This window comes from Heteronotia binoei, chromosome 4, assembly GCF_032191835.1.
Source record: "Heteronotia binoei isolate CCM8104 ecotype False Entrance Well chromosome 4, APGP_CSIRO_Hbin_v1, whole genome shotgun sequence".
NCBI classification, from domain to species: Eukaryota; Metazoa; Chordata; class Lepidosauria; order Squamata; family Gekkonidae; genus Heteronotia; species Heteronotia binoei.
In genome coordinates, this window is record NC_083226.1 from 152,039,082 (window position 1) to 152,058,290 (window position 19,209).

General features: G+C 41.1%; 1 protein-coding gene across 2 annotated transcripts in view; it reads left to right on the forward strand.

Annotated features, from left to right (window-relative positions):
- Positions 1-1,519, forward strand: part of FGF10 (fibroblast growth factor 10) — a 120,888-nt gene extending 119,369 nt beyond the window's left edge. For both annotated transcript variants that reach the window (XM_060236022.1, XM_060236021.1), the window contains exon 4: positions 773-1,519. In XM_060236022.1, the coding sequence (XP_060092005.1) occupies positions 773-988 (216 nt within the window). In that variant the 3' untranslated portion in view covers positions 989-1,519. The remainder of the gene's footprint in view (positions 1-772) is intronic.
- Positions 1,520-19,209: the final 17,690 nt, after the last annotated feature.

Below are 19,209 nucleotides of genomic sequence, written 5' to 3' on the forward strand. Positions count from 1 at the left end.
CATTATTTCCTCTTAAGTGTCCTTTTTCCAGTTTACTCCATCTATGGCATAACAATAATATTTAACATTAATGTAGTTATAACTACATTATCTCCATAATCTTTGCAACACCACTGTAAGATATATCCATATTATTATCTCAGTATTGCCAGTGGGAAGTTGTGGCAGAATGACTTGACTGAGAGCCTACGACTCAGTTCAGAGCAGATGTAGGATCTGAGTCACATAGTGCCTAGTTTGCAGTTCAGCACAGGTACTGAAATTTTAAAGAACATGTTTTTTTCAAGATTAAACTAAACATGTTGACACTGACCCCAGAACATACCTATACCTGCTTTGTGGCCTCTTATATGAGCCCTCAAATATCTATTATTTGTAGCCTCCCAAACTGTACAGAAATTTGCCACTTACACAAACAGAAAGTTATCGATAAAATATTATCTTTCCTCTTCCATAAACTATACAAGGACATGATCTGACTACAAAATACTTAATAGAAATATATGTTCCTCGGAGCCCTAAGTATCGAATAAAGAGCTACAGTATGGGCATGGTCCCAAGATCTGTTAGGGCTGCCTGGAATTGAGCTCAAAATACATACATGGAAAAAAATTTCCTCCCATTGTCTCTGGTGCCTGAAATATGTTTAACTCTGATCCCAAGATTAACAGGTTACCTTCAAGCGATTAATTTTGGAATGTTCTTGCACATCAGCATTGTGATCATGTCTCTCTATTTTCTTTTTTGTTTGTGTTTTTTGTTCCCCAAACAGAGAGCGTTTACCAATGACTGTAAACTAAAGGAGAGGATAGAAGAAAATGGATATAATACGTACGCATCATACTTTTGGAAACACAACGGAAGACAAATGTTTGTGGCATTGAATGGAAGAGGAGTCACAAAAAGAGGACAGAAAACAAGACGGAAAAACACCACAGCTCACTTTCTTCCGATGGCTGTTGAGCCACAGATAGACCTGTACTATTGATAGCAGTTGAACCAAAGATCATTTGTCAGGAATACTTGGTAATCCTCTTGAAGAGGAAAGGCAGAAACTGTGCAGACGTTTGCTTGATTGAAAAGGGGGAGGAAGCCTTTGAAGGTTTTGTACTCTCTGCTGGCACATGAAGTCCTTCTAATTAGGTCTGTGTCATATCTTATAATCAAGACACAAGCCGGATCAAATGGGATAGGAGCTCTTTCCAGTGTGAACAAATTATTATTATTATTTTTTATCTCTGCGCTAGAACTTAAAGGACAATGTATTGAATGATCTTCGGGGAAAGTTATTTATGGAATACTAACTCATATCAAAGACCTTTATTGCTCATTCAAGCCTAATGCTCCAATGAACAGTTAGGCACGCAAGCATTTACTGGAAGCACATGGATCATATGCAGAAATAAAGGAGATTCTGGAATGGTCTTGTGGAAGACATGAATAGGATTAAGAAATATAAGCACATTAGAGTAAAACTGTTCTAACAAAATAAATAGTATGGTCTCCCTTTGTATGCTAACGCCATGCCTTTGTACTTCTCCCTAAGTTATTTATTTAATAGGATGTTAAATATCTTTCTTCTTTTTTTGTTTGTTTGAAGGATTTTCTCAGTTGCTTCCTGTTTTGCAATTGTTCTTTTCCTCCTCTCAGTGTTTTGTACCCAGTCGTATGTTGAAAGCATCCACAGGTATCTGAGAGTAGGGAATGGGCAAGGCTTAAATGGAAAGTGTAGGGTTGTGGTTTGTGTTTAATTTTGGGAGCTTTTTTCTTCCTCCTCTTGAAATGGAGTTTCTTTTTAATTTTGCACTTACAGCCAACAGGATCAGATATTCATGGGAACTTTAACTGTGCATGATTTTGTCAGCATCTTCACTGCCCCCCCCCAAAAAAAACGCCCCCAGCATTTTCAATCGTACATCATCCAAGGAGTCATGCTGCTGTTTTGAAATGGACAGAGTTGAACTGATAATTCAAATGTGTGTTCCTTTCCAACTTCTATCAGTTCATTTCTTGATCCCAGAGATGCTGAAATAATAGTCAACAAGTTTGGGGGGGGCAGTTTTAATAAATTTTGAGTGCATCTTACCACATTTTTTAAAAAATCTTCTAAATTAAAGCTGAATTAAGTCTGTGGATATGACAGCTTCTGAGGACACAATTTGTCTTCTCTCCTCTACCCCTAAAAAAAGTAAGACAAAAAAGAGCCTTTTTTTTTGACTGCTTATACTTCGGAAGTGTCCCAATGACAAAATATGTGGTTTAGAAACTGCAGCCTGTTATCTGAATTAACTTTCTCTTAATTTCACTGAGTTTTGAATGCTACAGAGGAGCTGAAGCAGCAGGATTGAGTCACTCTTCCAGTGTCCCATCCAAAGCAGGGGCTTCCCCCATGCCCTCCAGGAAAGATGTCTGTGCATTAGATGGTAACTACAGCTCACTCACATCTTGCTGGGGCAGGGGGAAAGTGAGCATGTTCCCATGAACCAGAAGGAGCATGCATCAGCTATACTGCTTCTGTGCAATGTTTGGTAGCTGCCTTGAAGCTTTTTTTTTTTTGTATCAGCTGTGGATGGTAGTATGTATTCTGTTGATTTCAAATGGCAAAAGAATGTGCTACAACCTTACTGGTCCAACTGGGAATGATGCCTTAAGGGAAGATGTAGGAATGAATCCAGAGTCACGTGTGTGTGGGTTTATCAGATGTTGCACTCACTTTCTTCAGGCAACTTGCTTATAAAAACCTGAGTAGCAGTGGCTCAAAAGGGGTGAAAGTGTACATGGTGTGGTCAGCTGAGAGGCCTTTTGTACAAAACCAGCAACAGACTCTAAACACTAGGTATCTGTGAGCAAGACCCAAGTGCTTGTCTCTTACTACTACATGTCAACATAGTTCTGCTTGCAAGAGGGGGCTGTGGAACATTATATCTACTTTTATGCTGTTTTGTTGTATCCCTATCTCCTTCCCATTGAAATGGATTTATCGGAATGAATGCACCCCAAATCAGCAACGTTCTCTCTACCACACAGTGGCTGCATAATCTAATGAGGGGCAGTGACAGTTCCTTTCTGGGCAACCACTGTGGCCCCAACATGAAGCAACAACATTCTCTTCCTTCTCTGAGGCATTTACAAAATCGATTTTCAACCACCGTGGGAAAACAATGTCCAAAACTGAAACTTGCCCTCTCCCCCAAGTGCACCTGAGTCACAGGTACACAAATAGTGGAACATAGGTTAAAACTGGTTCTGGACTGCACCATTTGTGACTGCAGGAAGGGACTGCATGAGTAAATACTTGCCCTGTTACCCAATTGCTTGCCTTCTTATATAATTTTAGATCAGGCCTCATACACATTAAATGAATAAGTGACATCGATCACTTTTTCTCCAAGATAGCATAGTTTTACCCAGTATTGCGTGAAATAATTATTTCAGATATAATAGCAGATTGACTGCAGCCAGTAGATAAAGAACATTGTTATGGCAACAAAGGGAGACTAAATCTAGAAAGTTACGAAGATAAAAGGTGATGAATCTTTTCCTCCTAATATTCTTATTTGATTGTTATTGTTGCCACAAGAAATGACTAGGGGTGTGCGGCTGGAGATCTCCTAAGATACATAGGTAAATGTTAGGCCATGTGACCTTTGTATTCAGCCATGTTTTTGGAAGATGCCATATGAGTAAGAATACCTCTAATTCCTTGCCCATTTTGGCCAATGGAGGACATCCTGGAAAGAATCACCAGCTACGTTTGTTGGATCCTTGAAAACTGAACTTCACTCAGTTAATCTCTATCAACACCTTCACTGATAACATCTCATATTTTAATTTTACAAGTCTCTTCTATTTGTCTGGGAGGTCCTTCCCCCAAACATTATTTCTCTGCATTTAGAGACTCTTTTTACTGTGGAAGAGTATGCAAACCTATAATTACTATCCTGGAGTTTTAAGTGGTACAATCCAAAAACAGTTTTACTATGTGATCCCCTGTTTGTAGAGCACGCCCTTTGGAACTGTTTGATCCCATTGTCCTTTCCATCCCAACACTGTCTGCAGTAATCACCCCATAATGAACAGGTCTACTCTGAATTCAGTGACAAGGACTGCAGCCACTATTAGTCGTATGTATATATACTTTCTGAGAGACAATCTAAAAGTAAAATCTGTGTTATAATGTATACGATGGCTCTGAAATGCAATACGGGACACATTTTTAATGGAGTGCTCCAACTTTCACAGCTTACACCGAATAAATGCAGTCTTCAGTTAAACATACTATCAACTTTGTTCAATCGGAAAAAAATAAGTATATGATTTTTTTTTGTTTTACTTTTTTTTCTTTAAACATTAGAGAGCTGTGGATAGTTCAATCAATATAACCATAATGAGATTTCATTTTGTTAGAGCAAGTTAAGTAGAAACTGTACATCAAGCCAACATGTACCACACTCTTCACATTGTATTCCACTAAATAAATGAATAAATGCATACATCTTCTTTGCAGTGTCTGTAGTGAGGAAGAGTAGTTTTAAGAATATTATTTTCGTTCGAAATACATTACGGGATTAATTGATGCTGCAGTTTTGTCTTCAGTATTTCATGTCACAAAAAAGGTATTTTCTATTTTCTTAGTATTTGGAAATGGTATTTTTGGTACCAAGGAGAGACTTGCTAACTCTCTCTTTTTAAAATAATAATATTGTTTAATCTCTACAAAGGCTGCTGATCTTGTGATTTTAGCTTATTGAGTCCCTGTAATAGTAGGCCTAGAGCTGTCAAAAGAGGGGTGGGAATATGGGCACATCCATCCAATTGATGAAAAGTTAATAAAATCCTGATGTCCTTTCTTCCCCATCCTTTAGCACACACACAGCACAACTCTTGGGTCATTATCAGAAATGGGACTCCCCTGCCTATGGCCCTGCCCTCACCTAGCCCTTCTTTTCATCCATCTGCCAGTTACAAGATCTGTCTGCAGGATGGGCAGCAGGGCTCTATTAAGCCCTAAACCATTCCGACTGTCTATTCTAAATTAGAGACAGACTTATGCTAGATTAGAGCATCTCTCAAATTGTTTCTTTGGGCTGTGAAATGATCAGATTTGTAGGTCACATAATTAAAACTACTTGCTCTACCAAAAGTGTTAAGTCCAGTGCATACCCAGATAAAATGAATGGGAATACAGTAAGCCTTGTGCAGCTTTCTCCTTCATTTCAGTGCGGCTTGTGCAGGAGAGACATCCCACTGCACTGTGCCCAAGCTCAAGCAAATGATAAAACATTTTGGCATGTGGCTAATGTATATTGTTAACTTTGCTTGTGGATGAACAGAATGTTAAAAACACATAAAAGTACCAGCAGAAGGATGCTTTGGATGGTTCGTTGAGATTGGTTAAGGCAGAATAACAAAACTCCTGTCATATCAGGAGAGCGCGTTCCTTGTGTTGTTGTTTATTTCCAAGTGATAATTGCATCTGACAAGGCATGGTGGACCACCCGCAACAATAATTAAATGTTTGGTTGGCAAATAAAGGATTGAGTGACCAGTCTTGATAGCATCTATGACATAAACGAGGTTCTAATTTCATGGAACCATTAACATTGATTTTAGGGGGTGATGTATAAACATTCATAATTATACTATTTCAGAACGCTCAGAAGCTTCTCGCAAAAACATACTACTGCTCGCAGAGGCCAGGAAATAGAAAATATTAAATACAGTAAATAGATGTGGGATAGATATTCAGGGGGGAAATCCTGCAACATTTTTCCTGAGCCTTATGAAAATATTTTTATTTCCCTTGAAGTGATTTCCACATTTAATTTACGTTTCATGAGCCTTACCCAAATCAATTGTCTTTGAAATTCTCCTGATGTTATTGTAAGAGGAATCTCCTTTGACTAAATTTTCACATTTGTTGATATCTCAGTTTGAGGAACTGCATCCAGATAGATTGAGCCAGCCTTACTACAACTTTGTTGGCTCCCCTCAAAATTCCTTAAGCTGAGGAGGACCCCCAAAATTTACTTTTGATTTTACTTTAAATGAAATGTTCATTAAAATGCTGAATGGAACTTTGTAGCCATTGGGTTGGATCTCACATACCTTTTCTGCCAGCAGCAGAGTCTCTTTCATCAGAGGTAGAGTCTCTTTCATCAGAGTCTCTTTCATCAGGTAGATCCAACCCATTTGTTGGTTTATGAAGGTTTTAAGGAAAAATCTGCCAAAAGCATTATGAAAAATCTGCATAACTGGTATGCTTTGGAAGCTGCTGTGGCAGGAGTGTGCTGCAGCTGGATTTCCCAGAGTAATTTTGCTCAACTGGAACATAGAGCATATCCTCAAAGAATTTCTCATGCATAATACTGGCTGAAATGAGTCCAGTTCCCATTCACTTTAGTGCGGCTGCTTAAAGCTGTAAGAATCCCCAGTAGTTATGCCCTAAGTGTTTCTCTGTCTCCATCATAAAAATGAGACAATCTGATTAAGAAAACAAAGGTTATTGTATGGTGTCTTTTTTTAAAAAAATAGATTGAACATGTACAATATATTTAAATAATAAAAATTAATAAAATTCTGGGAATAGAAAACAAAAGGATTTTTTTGTCTTTATTTTCCTCCTCCAAAACTATACTCTGGAAAGAGTAAAATTAGACTCCAGTAGTGAAAGATGGAGGTTTTAAAAATTCAACTCATTTAAAAATGTGTGAATTTTCTCATCTCATTAATATATGTATAAGCAAAATTACCTGCATTCCCAAAGGCTATAGGGTCACACATGCATCTCTAAGTGGTACTGATATATGTTTAAGTTACATTCTTTATTCTTTCAGTTTCTGCTAGCTTGTATATGAGATACAGGATTTAAAGACTTCATGGTGAAAAGAGCATGCTTCTATGATGGTATATTTCTAACCATATATTTCACTATCTCCAAAAAAAGTCATGTAGTATGAGAGGGAGTGAGGGAACATTAATGCAGACAGCTGGAATAAAGTCAAGCCACAGCTTTGTCGAAGTTCCCCCTCACCAGTTCAGCAGGGGATAATATGAGCAAGCAATATAAAAACTGCTTAAGATGTCAAACAGAAGGTGAGACATGTTGGACACTAGTACTATTCCTTACCAGGAATTGTGGTTGCCAGCTCATTCCACACCCCTCTGCAGGACATGATTGGGCACACAAAGCTCTTGACCCTCTTAAGGATATATCCTTTAAGGTGCTTCTTTTCACATACATCTTGAGGTGCACAATGAGGGAAGAGTTCTTTCAAAGAGTTCTTTCTGTGCACATTAGGAAGAAGGTTGACTAGTCATTTGCCCATGGCCCTGCTTGAGTGGATGTGACTTGTAAGAACATGAGAGGAAGTCTTACTGGATCAGGTCAGACCAGTGATCTATCTAGTCCAACATCCTATTTTGTACAGCAGCCAACCTGTGGGCTTGGAGAACCAACAGATACAGAGACCAAGGCATTTTCCCTGATGTTGTCTCTTTTCTATTCAGAGGTTTTCTGCCTCCAGATATGACGGAATTTGCCACTGTGGCCACATGGGACAAAAGTAATTTAAAAAGTAGGATGGGAGTAAGGTTTTATTATGACAATTATAATTCAAGAAGCATTTTAAGGTAGATGCTGAACTGATATAATTTAGTACACCTTCCGGTGATGTCAGGGGTGTTTGGCATATGCAAATAAGTCATGCAAATAAGTTGTGCTAATGAGCTCTGGCACCTTTTTTCCTACAAAATGATCCCTGCTGAGGTGTAGGTTCCAACTTCTCAAGGCTGAGGAATAAGGATTTCTTCTTCTCTACAGAGGAAATATCAATGCTAGCATGGTGCAGAAAGCCTTATTTAAGAAATGCACTTATTGCAGTGCTAATGATCCAGACAGATGAGCATAAACTGTGCATTTTCTGCCTGGGAGAAGGGCTCATCTTATCTACTTGCAAAGTCTGTCAAAAGGTTACCCCTAAGGCTCGGGGGGAAAGGGCTTTTTAAACTTAAAGCTGCACTTTGGGGAAAAGCCATGAAAGCCTCCCAAGCTCCCATCCTAAAGACTATTGAGAAATCAACTACTATGACTAAGTTGGCTCCACCCCCTGGTTCCAGATCCCAGTGGATCCAGAAGAGATCACACTTGCTGCATAAGCAGCATTCAGCCTCCGAACCCTCTGCCAAGAAGGCTAAGAAGGAAAGAGAGATAAGTTCAAATGTTGATGAGGTTTTTGGCAAAAAATCACAACATTTCTGATTTTCAGTGCACCCTGTAGGGCAGCTATGCTTAACATTTTCATCAAGGTAAAAAATACATTGTTGTGACACTTCCTATATTACAAATATCCTTATTTAAGTGTCTGGACCTGCCCTATTGAAAAACAGAATAACATGACAATTGTCTCTTCCAGAGGTGGGTCATACTCCATATGGCAAATGGGATTGTTTGAAAAAAAAATCCCGGCAGATGTATGACATGAGATACTGATGGAACACCAGCTGTTTCTGGATACCTTGGAGCTTCAATTCAAATTAAGATATGGCTTTTTCTTGTATATTCATAAACACCATCATTCTTCCAACCAAGATCTGTCTCCCCGCCCAATAGGTTCAGTCTGTTACAGTTCACACCTTTCTGTGATGTCCTTGTATTATGGAATAACCTTACTGATCATTCAGAAAGACACCCATATAGTCAAGTTTCAAGAAATCATGCAAAGCAGAATTGTTTAGGATGGCTTTGAACAGAAGGTTTTTGTTTAGGGTACAGTTATGCTACAGGGGAAATGCTGATGTTGGTGAATCGTAAGCAGCATGTAGAGAATCATTTCATATATCACTGTAATATAATGGGAGTCATTTTGTAGAGTCTAATCCCACCAAACTGGCAATTTTTATTAACAGAATGCCTTAGTAAGTGAATATCTTGGGTCCTTGACCTGTATCTGTCACAACATCTGTATCTGTCACAAGTAAGTGAGAACTAAGTGGGGGCAAAGATGGAGGTGGAAGAAAGGCTGTCCAAATTTAGCCAGTTTGGTGTAGTGGTTAAGTGTGCGGACTCTTATCTGGGAGAACCGGGTTTGATTCCCCACTCCTCCACTTGCACCTGCTAGCATGGCCTTGGGTCAGCCATAGCTCTGGCAGAGGTTGTCCTTGAAGGGGCAGCTGCTGTGAGAGCCCTCTCCAGCCCCACCCACCTCACAGGGTGTCTGTTGTGGGGGGGGGGAGGTAAAGGAGATTGTGAGCCGCTCTGAGACTCTTCGGAGTGGAGGGCGGGATATAAATCCAATATCTTCTTCTTCTTAGCAAGAGGCTGGTCTCCAGAGCTCAGACCAGTGAGCACATCTGCCTCAGAGATTTTACAGAAATTTGGAAGCATGAGTTCATTTGCTCCTGCAACCCAAGGTGGATGGTGGTGCATAGGCTGAATCAGGGGTTGTTTTGTAAAAAAAATAGGTGGTGGAGCTCATTAGCATATGCTGCCCCCCACCAACAACCAAAAGCAACTCGACACAAGAAAGGAGAGCCCTAGGTGATCCAGCCAGCCCAAGCAGGCCTTGCTCTCCTGGAGCTCTCCTTGGCCATCGCCCCCAGTCAAAAGGCCAGCAAGCCACCCACTGCCCAAAATCACATAAGAAGTGGAGAAGGGGTAGCACAGGCTTCTCCAGGGGCTAATGAGGCCTGCTGGGGGTGTGGCAAAGCTCCTGGTGGCTGGCTGACTGCCCGGTCTCCTAATTCAGGGATTGTTATGCAGCTGCACCTACTATTCAATGGACAAGGTAGGTAGGTGAGGACGGGGGGGGCATCAGAAAGGTTCAGGAGCTGTGAGCTCCTGCTGAATTCAAGGCCTGGGCTGAATCCTGAAGGACATCCCTCAGATTGTGAAGTCAAGGTTTGCCACAGGCAATTCTGACCTTCTCGTCAGCATCATCACCTACCAAAGGAAAGCCAATTTGCTCAGCATGACCTGATGAGTAATATGGCAGTGGTGGAAAGTAGTGTCAAGTCAAAGCTGATTTATGGTGACCCTTTAGAGTTTTCAAGGCAAGAGACAGAACAGAAGTGATTTGCCATTGACTTCGTAGCAATCCTGTAATTCCTTGGCAATCTCCCATACAAGTACTAACCAGGGCTAACTCTGCTTAGCTTTTCAGATCTGATGAGATTAGGGTAGACCATGCCATCCAGGTCAGGACACTATGGTGACCTGACTCAAAATCTTCATGTGTGTCCCCACAGGTTCATCCTATTCATGAGGAAAGAGAACAACCTGTTCCAAGGACAATTTTGGAATTCTACATTCTTCCTTACCGCAAACCCATTTCGAATACTCATATTGGGTTCAGACATCACTAGCTTGCTCATCCTTTTCTTATAACATTCATATAACACTAGAAATGAACTCTTGTTAAAGCTCTAACTCCAAATCCCCCAGGTAGTAAAAGAGTGAAATTTTACATGTACAGATCTCACACAATAGAGTTGGATACTATGAAATATTAATACAATCAGATGTCAGTGAAACAGCTTGGGCAATAGAAGGTAGGCTGTTAAATCATTTGCTCTGCTTTCTCTCCCCACTGAGAGAAGGACTGGCGTAACGATAAAGTATGACTCATATCTCTGACAGCTCCTTTTAAAACCCAAGGCAAAACTATCACTAACACACAATCCAATTTATTATTTCCCAACGATGCCAATTTTCCGTGATTTCTTTTTGTCATCAATGTCTTCAGATCTTCCTGCTGATTTGACATTTTTTTCAGGCTCATAGGACTTATTTGGCATTCCCTATATTGAGGTCAGCATGTGTGATCAAAAGTAAGGGAAGTATGCATTTAAAGGCATTACAATTGCCAGTTCTTTTCATTGCCTTTCCCTTCCAATTCCAGCATGAATTTCATCTCTTTTTCTTTTTTTAATTTTTATGTCTTCCATTTCATAACTTTACTGGTACTTCTTGCAATTTAAAATAAGGCTTTTAATTTGCCATGTTCTTTATAATCTTCATTGTTTTGTGGTGGCTATTTTTTTTTTAAAAAAAAACTTGCACTGTGTCTAAAAATACTTCTGAGGCTGCATTATTAAATCTAGGGTACTTATGGTAATATATAGGTAGGTAATATATATGGCAATATATCGATTGTGACAGATTCACTGGGACTAGGGTATAACTATGGTTGCTACATGAGACAAACGTGCCAAATGAAATTGATTAGGATAACTTCTTGATTAAGATAACTGCCACTAGGGGACAAATCCACAATGGCCACCTAAATGCTCTGAAATGGCTTATACCACTTCTGAAAACTCAGAGATACTATAAAAACCCTTCCTCATACACTTGAGAAGAGTTCAATAAACTCTGTGATGAGTCTGAGCATAGTATGAACATACATGAAGCTGCCTTATACTGAAGCAGACCACTGGTCCATTGAGATTAGTATTGTCCACTCAGACAGGCAGTGACTTTCCAGGATCTCAGGAAGACATCTCTCACATCATCATCACAGGACTTTTATTAGGCACTTGTTACAAACACTAAACAATCTAAAATACTGCATGGTAGGGTTGCCAGGGGTGTGTTGGAAAACACCTGAAGACTTTGGAGGTGGCTCTGGGAGAGAGCAGAGTTTGCGGAGGAGAGGGATCTCAGCATGATGGGATGCCATAGAGTTCTCCCTTCAAAGCAGCCATTTTCTCCAGGGGATCTAACACACCCTTCTTACTGTAGTACTCTTGGCTTACCCAACCCATTTTCTCCAGTGGAGCTGACCTCTGCCAGCTGGAGATCAGTTGTAAAAGCGGAAGATCTTCAGGCCCCACCTGGAGGCTGCCAACTCTATCCATTAGCACAAATATAAACATCAGAAAGCACACTGATACATGGTCATCATGACTTAAATAAGACAATGATAAAGTTGTTCATGATCATTCACAGCCAACCCAGCAGCTAGGGCAGGAGTGTCAAACTCATGAGGGTCAGATCTGACATAAATAAGACTTTGTCAGGCCGGGCTATGTTGGGTCAGGCCATGTGTGTACCTATTTAAGAGGTAGCAGTGATATAATTTTTTTAAAGGACACAGGCAAACATGACAAAAGAATCTTTTTCAAAACCCTTAAAATAAAATATGCTTAAAACATTAGCGCTTGTTGGTCTGAAAGGTGCTTTCTTTGTGTTTCTCCCATGGGATCCAGGGAACTGGGCAAAGGAAGCTCTGGCTCTTTCCTTCCTTCCCCAGGGGACCAGGAGGTGGAGGAGCCTCAACCAATGGAGAAAATAGAGGTCTTGCTCCTGTAGCTCCTGTGCGATTGAGCAAGTCTGGCAAAGCAAGCTGTGATGCAGAAGGAAGCAAGAGAGAGGGAGAAGGAAGCAGACAAGAGACAGTTGATCGGCGGGGGGGGGGGTGATAAGAGCCCTCTGGGGGCCTGATTCAGCCACCATGCTGCATGTTTGACACCCCTGAGCTAGGAAATGCCTAGCAATGTGATTAGTAATGTAAGGATTCCAGTCAAATAAAAGGTATAAAACCACCACTCATCTGAGATTTGTGTAAGAGGGAGCTAATTATGGAATTCCTCAACTCAACATAAAAAACTACTATGTAGAGGTAAAAATCCCGGAACCCCAGTGTTCAGCTACAGCCCTACACAGACAACATCACATGAGAAATTCTCAGAAATCTACCATAAAGGATTACTGAAGGCAAAATGGCACTATACCATTTGCAATAGGGAAACATTTCTATTTGCTACAAAGAGCAAAACTTAACTCAGTATCCAGCAGTCTTTAATGCAGCACTCTGAAGCCCTAACATAAGGAGCGAATCTATGTTTCCCTAACATAAGGAGCAAGTCAAATGGAATATCAATGGATTTTCTGCAGAACCATGCAGGATCACTTAAGTAAGAGTCTGATAACATAGTGTGCATATAGCTAAGATGACTGGCTCTACTTTCCAAGAGGTCTTTCACATCATCTACTGCCTATTTTTTTTAACTGCAGATGCCACTGATTGAACTTGGGACTTTCTACATGCAAAGTGGAGGCTCTTCCACTGAGTCACAGCCCTTCCCCTCACAGAGTCTTTTCATTTGTTGACAAAAGCATTCAAGTCAAATCAATGGCAACATGTTGACCCAGTTCCATGTTTATGGTTGAAATACTGATGCACAATAACGATGTATTAAAAACTCAGAATTTTGTCTAAAACAAGGATTCGCTCCAGCTGGTGTTGCCTTGGGTTGAAGTCTACAACAATAACATCGAAAATGGCTTGTTGGTTGGGTTCAAGCTAGAAAAAATTGCAGAAAAACTCAAGAACATTACTTATTGATTCAGTGTATTGCTTGCTGTGTATCCTCTGTGTAGAAGTGATAATATGAAAGCTCAGTAGCTGAGAATCCTGAAGAATAAGAAGATATTACCAACTTTCAAAACACCAGCTTTGTCAGGATAGAGCTTCCATGCTTACTGTCCTGAACAAAGAAGGGGAGATTTGGGTGTCACATTCAACCACATGGTTGATATTAGATGAGAGAGGCTGTTCAGGTCTGTGGTGGATTTCCTGATACTAGGAGCCACACCAAAGCATTATTCCTCCTGCCACAATTTTCCATCAACCCCACTGCAGCAGGGTTCTCACTAAGATTTTTAAAAGGTATGAGGGGACAGAATTTGGGCCTGGTTATAAACCACAAGGCCATAAATGTTGCATGGGCCTGAAGAACATATTTAAATCTTTAATACTAATCACAACAGTGCAAATGTAAAAGTTAAGAGTGTGCTAGAACCTCGTACTGCTTCAAGATAATATTGCTACACTATACCTGAGTTTCAGATGCAGGAATGCCTTGCTGGAGATAAAGAGAAAATGGATGTTGCCAATTTTGCATTGTCAGTAGGGTTGCCAAGTCCCTCCACCACTGCAGCAGGTGGCTCTTCTCACATGCGCTTCATGATAATGTCACCCAGAAGTGATCATATGGGGGACACGCTAGGATTTGCAGTAAAAACTCTATGATACCATATGATATGATACTGTAGAGTTTTACCGCAAATCCTAAAGCATCTCCAGTGCAACATGCCTGGTGTGATGACATCACTTCTGGGTGATGTCATCACCCAGGTCATGTTGCACAACAATGGGGGTGGGGATCCCCCCTGGCAGCCTGCTCCATTCTGGTGGGTTGGGGGGCCCCAAACCAGGGAATCCCCCACCCCCAGTTGGAGTTTGGCAGTCAGATTATGAAAAAAAAAATTGTCAGATTATGAAAAAAAAAGTATTTGCAGTTAAGCTCCTCAGCATTTAAAAGCACGCAACATCATCTTTCTTAATTAATCATTGCTATAATAATAAGATTGTAGATTTATACCCCGCCCATCTCTCTGAATCAGAGTCTCAGAGCAGCTTACAATATCTTCTTTCCCCAAAAAAGACACCCTGTGAGGTAGGTGGGTCTGAGAGAGCTCTCACAGCAGCTGCCCTTTCAAAGACAACCTCTGCAGGAGCTATGGCTGATCCAAGGCCATTCCAGTAGCTGCAAGTGGAGGAGTGGGGAATAAAACCCGATTCTCCCAGACAAGAGTTTGTGCACTTCACCACTACACCAAACTGGCTCTCCTCATCATCAAGGGAATTTTGCATTGCTTTTTTTCCTAATGGGGCACATTATATTCCAGCTGCTATTATAGTTTTTAACTTAATAGTGATTTCACAACTCTTGTATAGTGCCCCTATATGAATTTCTGCTGTAGACAATTCTATAAATAGAGTACAGTCCTTTGGGCAATCAGAGGGCTCCCCAGGTGAGTTTCATTGTCGATCCTTCGTTATGAATTTGGTTTTAGCTCTATAAAAATCTGTGCCTGAGTGTTCGTCTTTAATTTTTTTTCATTTCACCTGTTGTTTTGGTTTTATTGTTCATGTTCAAGACCTTAGACTTGGTCTAAGAACAGGGGATGAAAAAAGAACAAGAACTGATGGTCATCTTCATGTGTGCTCATCTGATGGTGCCACCTTCAATCAACATAAGAGGGGAAATGACAACATCAAGTGGTCTCTTAACCAGTAAAAATTAAAACCCATATCTTCAGTTCGCAAGAAAAAAATCTTCAGAGGAGGAGAAAATCTTTTCTATAGGAAGTCAGCTTTCCTATACTTTTATTCCACACAGAACAACGATTTCCGAGTTTCTTGAGTATTTCTTAAAATAGACAAAAAATGTAATCTCCTTTGCACTATGTGGGAAAAGATGGCCAGCATTCTTCATTCTTTGCCATGATTGCATCTGGAATAGGACATAAAAGGCACACCATTTAAATGCTTCCTTCACAGCCCCACTGAAATCACTCCCATTGAAGTATGTGTGTGTGTATACACATACACCTGCAAACATGAGATCACCTTGGCTTCAGCCACTGACAGGGAACCAAAGTTGGCAGAAGATTGCTCACTCCCTTTTCATGACAGATCTTCCTCTATATCAATATTCTACACGGGCAATAGTGTTGCAATGAACTAAATGATTCACAAAGATAAATTATTAGGGACTGTGGTCTATACTACTGTGTTTAGGTTACCTAAACTAGAATCCTACAATGTAAATTTTGTATCATTTAATGTGTCATGTTAAGACTTATGCTTTACATCCGTTCTGTTTTTAGATTTCTGATTGGTTCTATAACCCAAATCCTATTGGATCATTTGTTGAATAACCCATCCTGCCGATTGTATTGACTCCCTCTGTACTTCACCTTGAGTCCGAGTGAGAAAGGCAAACTATAAGTGATGTAAATAAATATTTCAGAAACAAATTGGGGGTGTGAAATCTGGGCCCGGTCATGGGCCAAAGGAAGTGGCCCCTCATTCAGCAGTACAGTTCACTCAGACGGCTGGTATAGAAAGATCCTGGTTCATCCTAACTACCTGCCCCCACCCCCAGGTTGATGTAGGATAGAATGGAGGAGAGGAAAACAATGTAAGCCACTTTGGGCTCCCGTTGGGGAGAAAAGCAGGGTGTAAATGAAACAAACTACAGAAATAACTAGATTGCTACTCTCTGCCGGTCAGCTAGATAGACATTACTGAGTTGGCGAGTATCTCTATTCTTCAACCTTCTTGGTTTCAGCAATACCACCACCTGCTTTTTGAGTTACTACTAATCTATGGTGGTCTGTGTTGCAGTTGGAAGGGACTGTAATATTTAAGAAAATTCTGTTACTTGCCTTTTCCCCCCTTCATCTTTTTTATGTGAGAGATTGTAAATATTTATCCAAAACGCGGGGCTAATAAACAAGTAAATCTTAAACAGAACCTCCAGTTTCAATCTTCCCTTTCCATACCGCTTTAACCTTACTAAATTGCATTCCTGGTCACACCACTGTTTGCCAATAAATTGTAGATCAATGTAGCCTAAGGGAGTAAAACTGTCTCACTATGAAAAATAATCACAAAATTAGCAGCTTTCTCAGTTTCCTTCTTAATAAATATACCTGTTTGAGGACAAGAGTTTGATCACTAGCAGGGATCACTAGCAGGGAGGACAGTTTGAGTTTCGTTCTCATTTAACTCTCTGGATCTGTTGAGACTACTCGTCAGTTTCAATGATTGTGGCTGTTTTGGTGATGTGATGTAGGTTACTTGTCCACTGGGAAGGAGTCTGAGACCACCAGCATGTGCTCCTATGTAAAAATGCTACACAGCCATTACCGGTAATAGTTTTCCATCATTACCAACCTGGGGTCAAATGTAAGGCAACAGCTTAAAGAGGAAGGGCTCCATATCCCATTACAAATCCCCTGAGCCTCCCAGTCTCCCAGAATTAAGCATACAAGTGCACTTAGAGCACTGAGCAGGCTGGACAATGTAAGGCTAAAGCCTTATAGTAACTTAAAAGGGGGGGAAAAAACTCCATTTTTTTTAAACTTAGCACTGTGTTTTCCTACTGGAGTTCTGCCAGCAGACTTTAACAAATTGTAAGAATTTCTCCCCCCTTTTGTCTACAAACCTTGTCTACCCCCTCCCTCAAGATACATTTTTTTTAACTCCAACACAAGCTGCATATACTTTGCAAGCAACCTTTAAGTAAAGTATGGCTCATAACTCTTTCACTTATTAAGTCTCTTATCAAAACTACTGAGAGTCCATCATTGTTTCCTGTTTGGAGACTCACCCTTGGGCTGTCTATTCCAAGAGGAAAATGAACAGAAGAATAACTTATTTGCACAGGGAGTGATTAAAATGTGGAATTCACTGCCAGAGGATGTAGTGATGGCCACATCCGTAAACTGCTTTAAAGGGGGATTAAACCGATGCATGAAAAATAGGTCTATCAGTGTACTAGCCATGGTGACTAAAGGGAACCTCCATGCCTTATTCAATTTATTGCTTGAAATGAATATGTGCATCACTTCTGTACAAAATGAATAAATCTCAGAAAACCATAATGTTTCTGGACTCATGGAAGTTTTTGAAAGGATTTTAATTCTGTCACTTTAACTGTTTTCCCACACAGCTTACCTCGGAGTGACGTCTCTCTTCACCGTGCAGCGTCTGCTCGGATTTCCCACCATCTGCTCCGCAGAAGCAGGAAGGGCCGGGGCTTCTGCGTTGCAAATGTAAATCGCTAAAACCCAGTTTACGTTAGCGACGCAAAAGCCACGGCTCTTCCTGCTTCTGCGGAGCAGATGGTGGGAAATCCAAACAGATGCTGCGCAGTGAAGAGGGACGTCACTCCGAGGTAAGATGTGTGGGAAAAAGGTTTTTGTTTTTTATGTTTGTGACTGATTATGTACCTTTCTGTTGTTTTTATTACTTCACATGAAACCTCAGATTTTGATTGAAGCAGGGAATAAATATTCTCATGTAACCCACTGTTTTTCAAAGATCCTTTATAGTACCAGGAGTGGTCAATGGTAGCTCTCCAGATGTTTTTTTTGCCTACAACTCCCATCAGCCCCAGCCATTGGCCACCCCTGCTTATACCGCTGGCCACCCCTGCTTTATACCACAGTGTCTGGCAGTGGTTAGCTGACAAGACTCTCTTGATCAAGACAGATTGACTGATATGGCCAACAAGAAAGTCCCAATGGGCCAATAGCCTAGGGCCACTTTTCTTGAGCTCTTTGAACCAGGGTGCAAGGAGACTGGTTGGGTTGAGCATGAGCCACTTCCAGGTGCAAGGAGGCCTCAGTTAGAGTTGCCAGCTCCAGGTTGGGAAATACCTGGAGATTTGGGGGTTTGGAGCCTGGAAATGGTGGCATTTGTGGGGGAGGGACCTTAGCAGGGCATAATGCTGTAGAGTCCACCTTCCAAAGCAGGCATTTCCCCCAGAGGAACTGCTCTCTATTACCTGGAGATCAGCTGTAATTCCAGGAAATCCCTAGCCACCACCTAGAGATTGGCAGCCCTAACCTTGGTTCTCAGCTTGGCTGTGGCATTACTGCTGGGTTGGCTGACCAAACAGGCAAGGTGGCTTGTGCATAGGGTTGCCAGCTTCCAGGTGAGGCCTGGATATCTCCCACTTTTACATCTGATTTCTAGCTGGTAGAGATCAGCTCCCCTGAAGAAAATGGCTGCTTTGAAGGGTGGACTCTATGGCATTCTACCATACTGAGGCCCCTCCTCTCCCCAGACCCTGCCATCTCCCAGATTCACCCCCAAAGTCTCCAGGTATTTTCCAACACAGACCTGGCAACCCTACTTGCGCAAGTCACATGGTATTAATTAGAGTAAGCAGTATAGTGACCGGCTGGATAAGTGAAATGGTATGGTAGTGAGTCAGCTGACCAGATAGGCAACGTGGATTGTGCATAGGGCTGCCAGCCTCCAGGTGAGGCCTGGAGATCTCCCATTTTTACATCTGATCTCTAGCTGGTAGAGATCAGCTCCCCTGGAGAAAATGATGAACACAACTGGAGTCTTAACTAAATGTTCCTTACACATGGCTTAACGCATGCTCTTCTACATGCTGGCAGCACCTGTAGAAGAGCATGCATTAATCCACATGTAAAGAACATTTAGATAAGGCTCCGCATAACGTCGAGAGAAGGAGGCTGATGAAGTATATTCTGTCGAAATCATGAGGAGTCCTGCAATAAGCGGTTCCTCCTTACTTTCTCCGTGACATTTGGAGTTGAACACTGAGTTCAAACGATTTTGTCCACCCCTTTGTCTGTTAGAAGAAGCCGACTTCCAG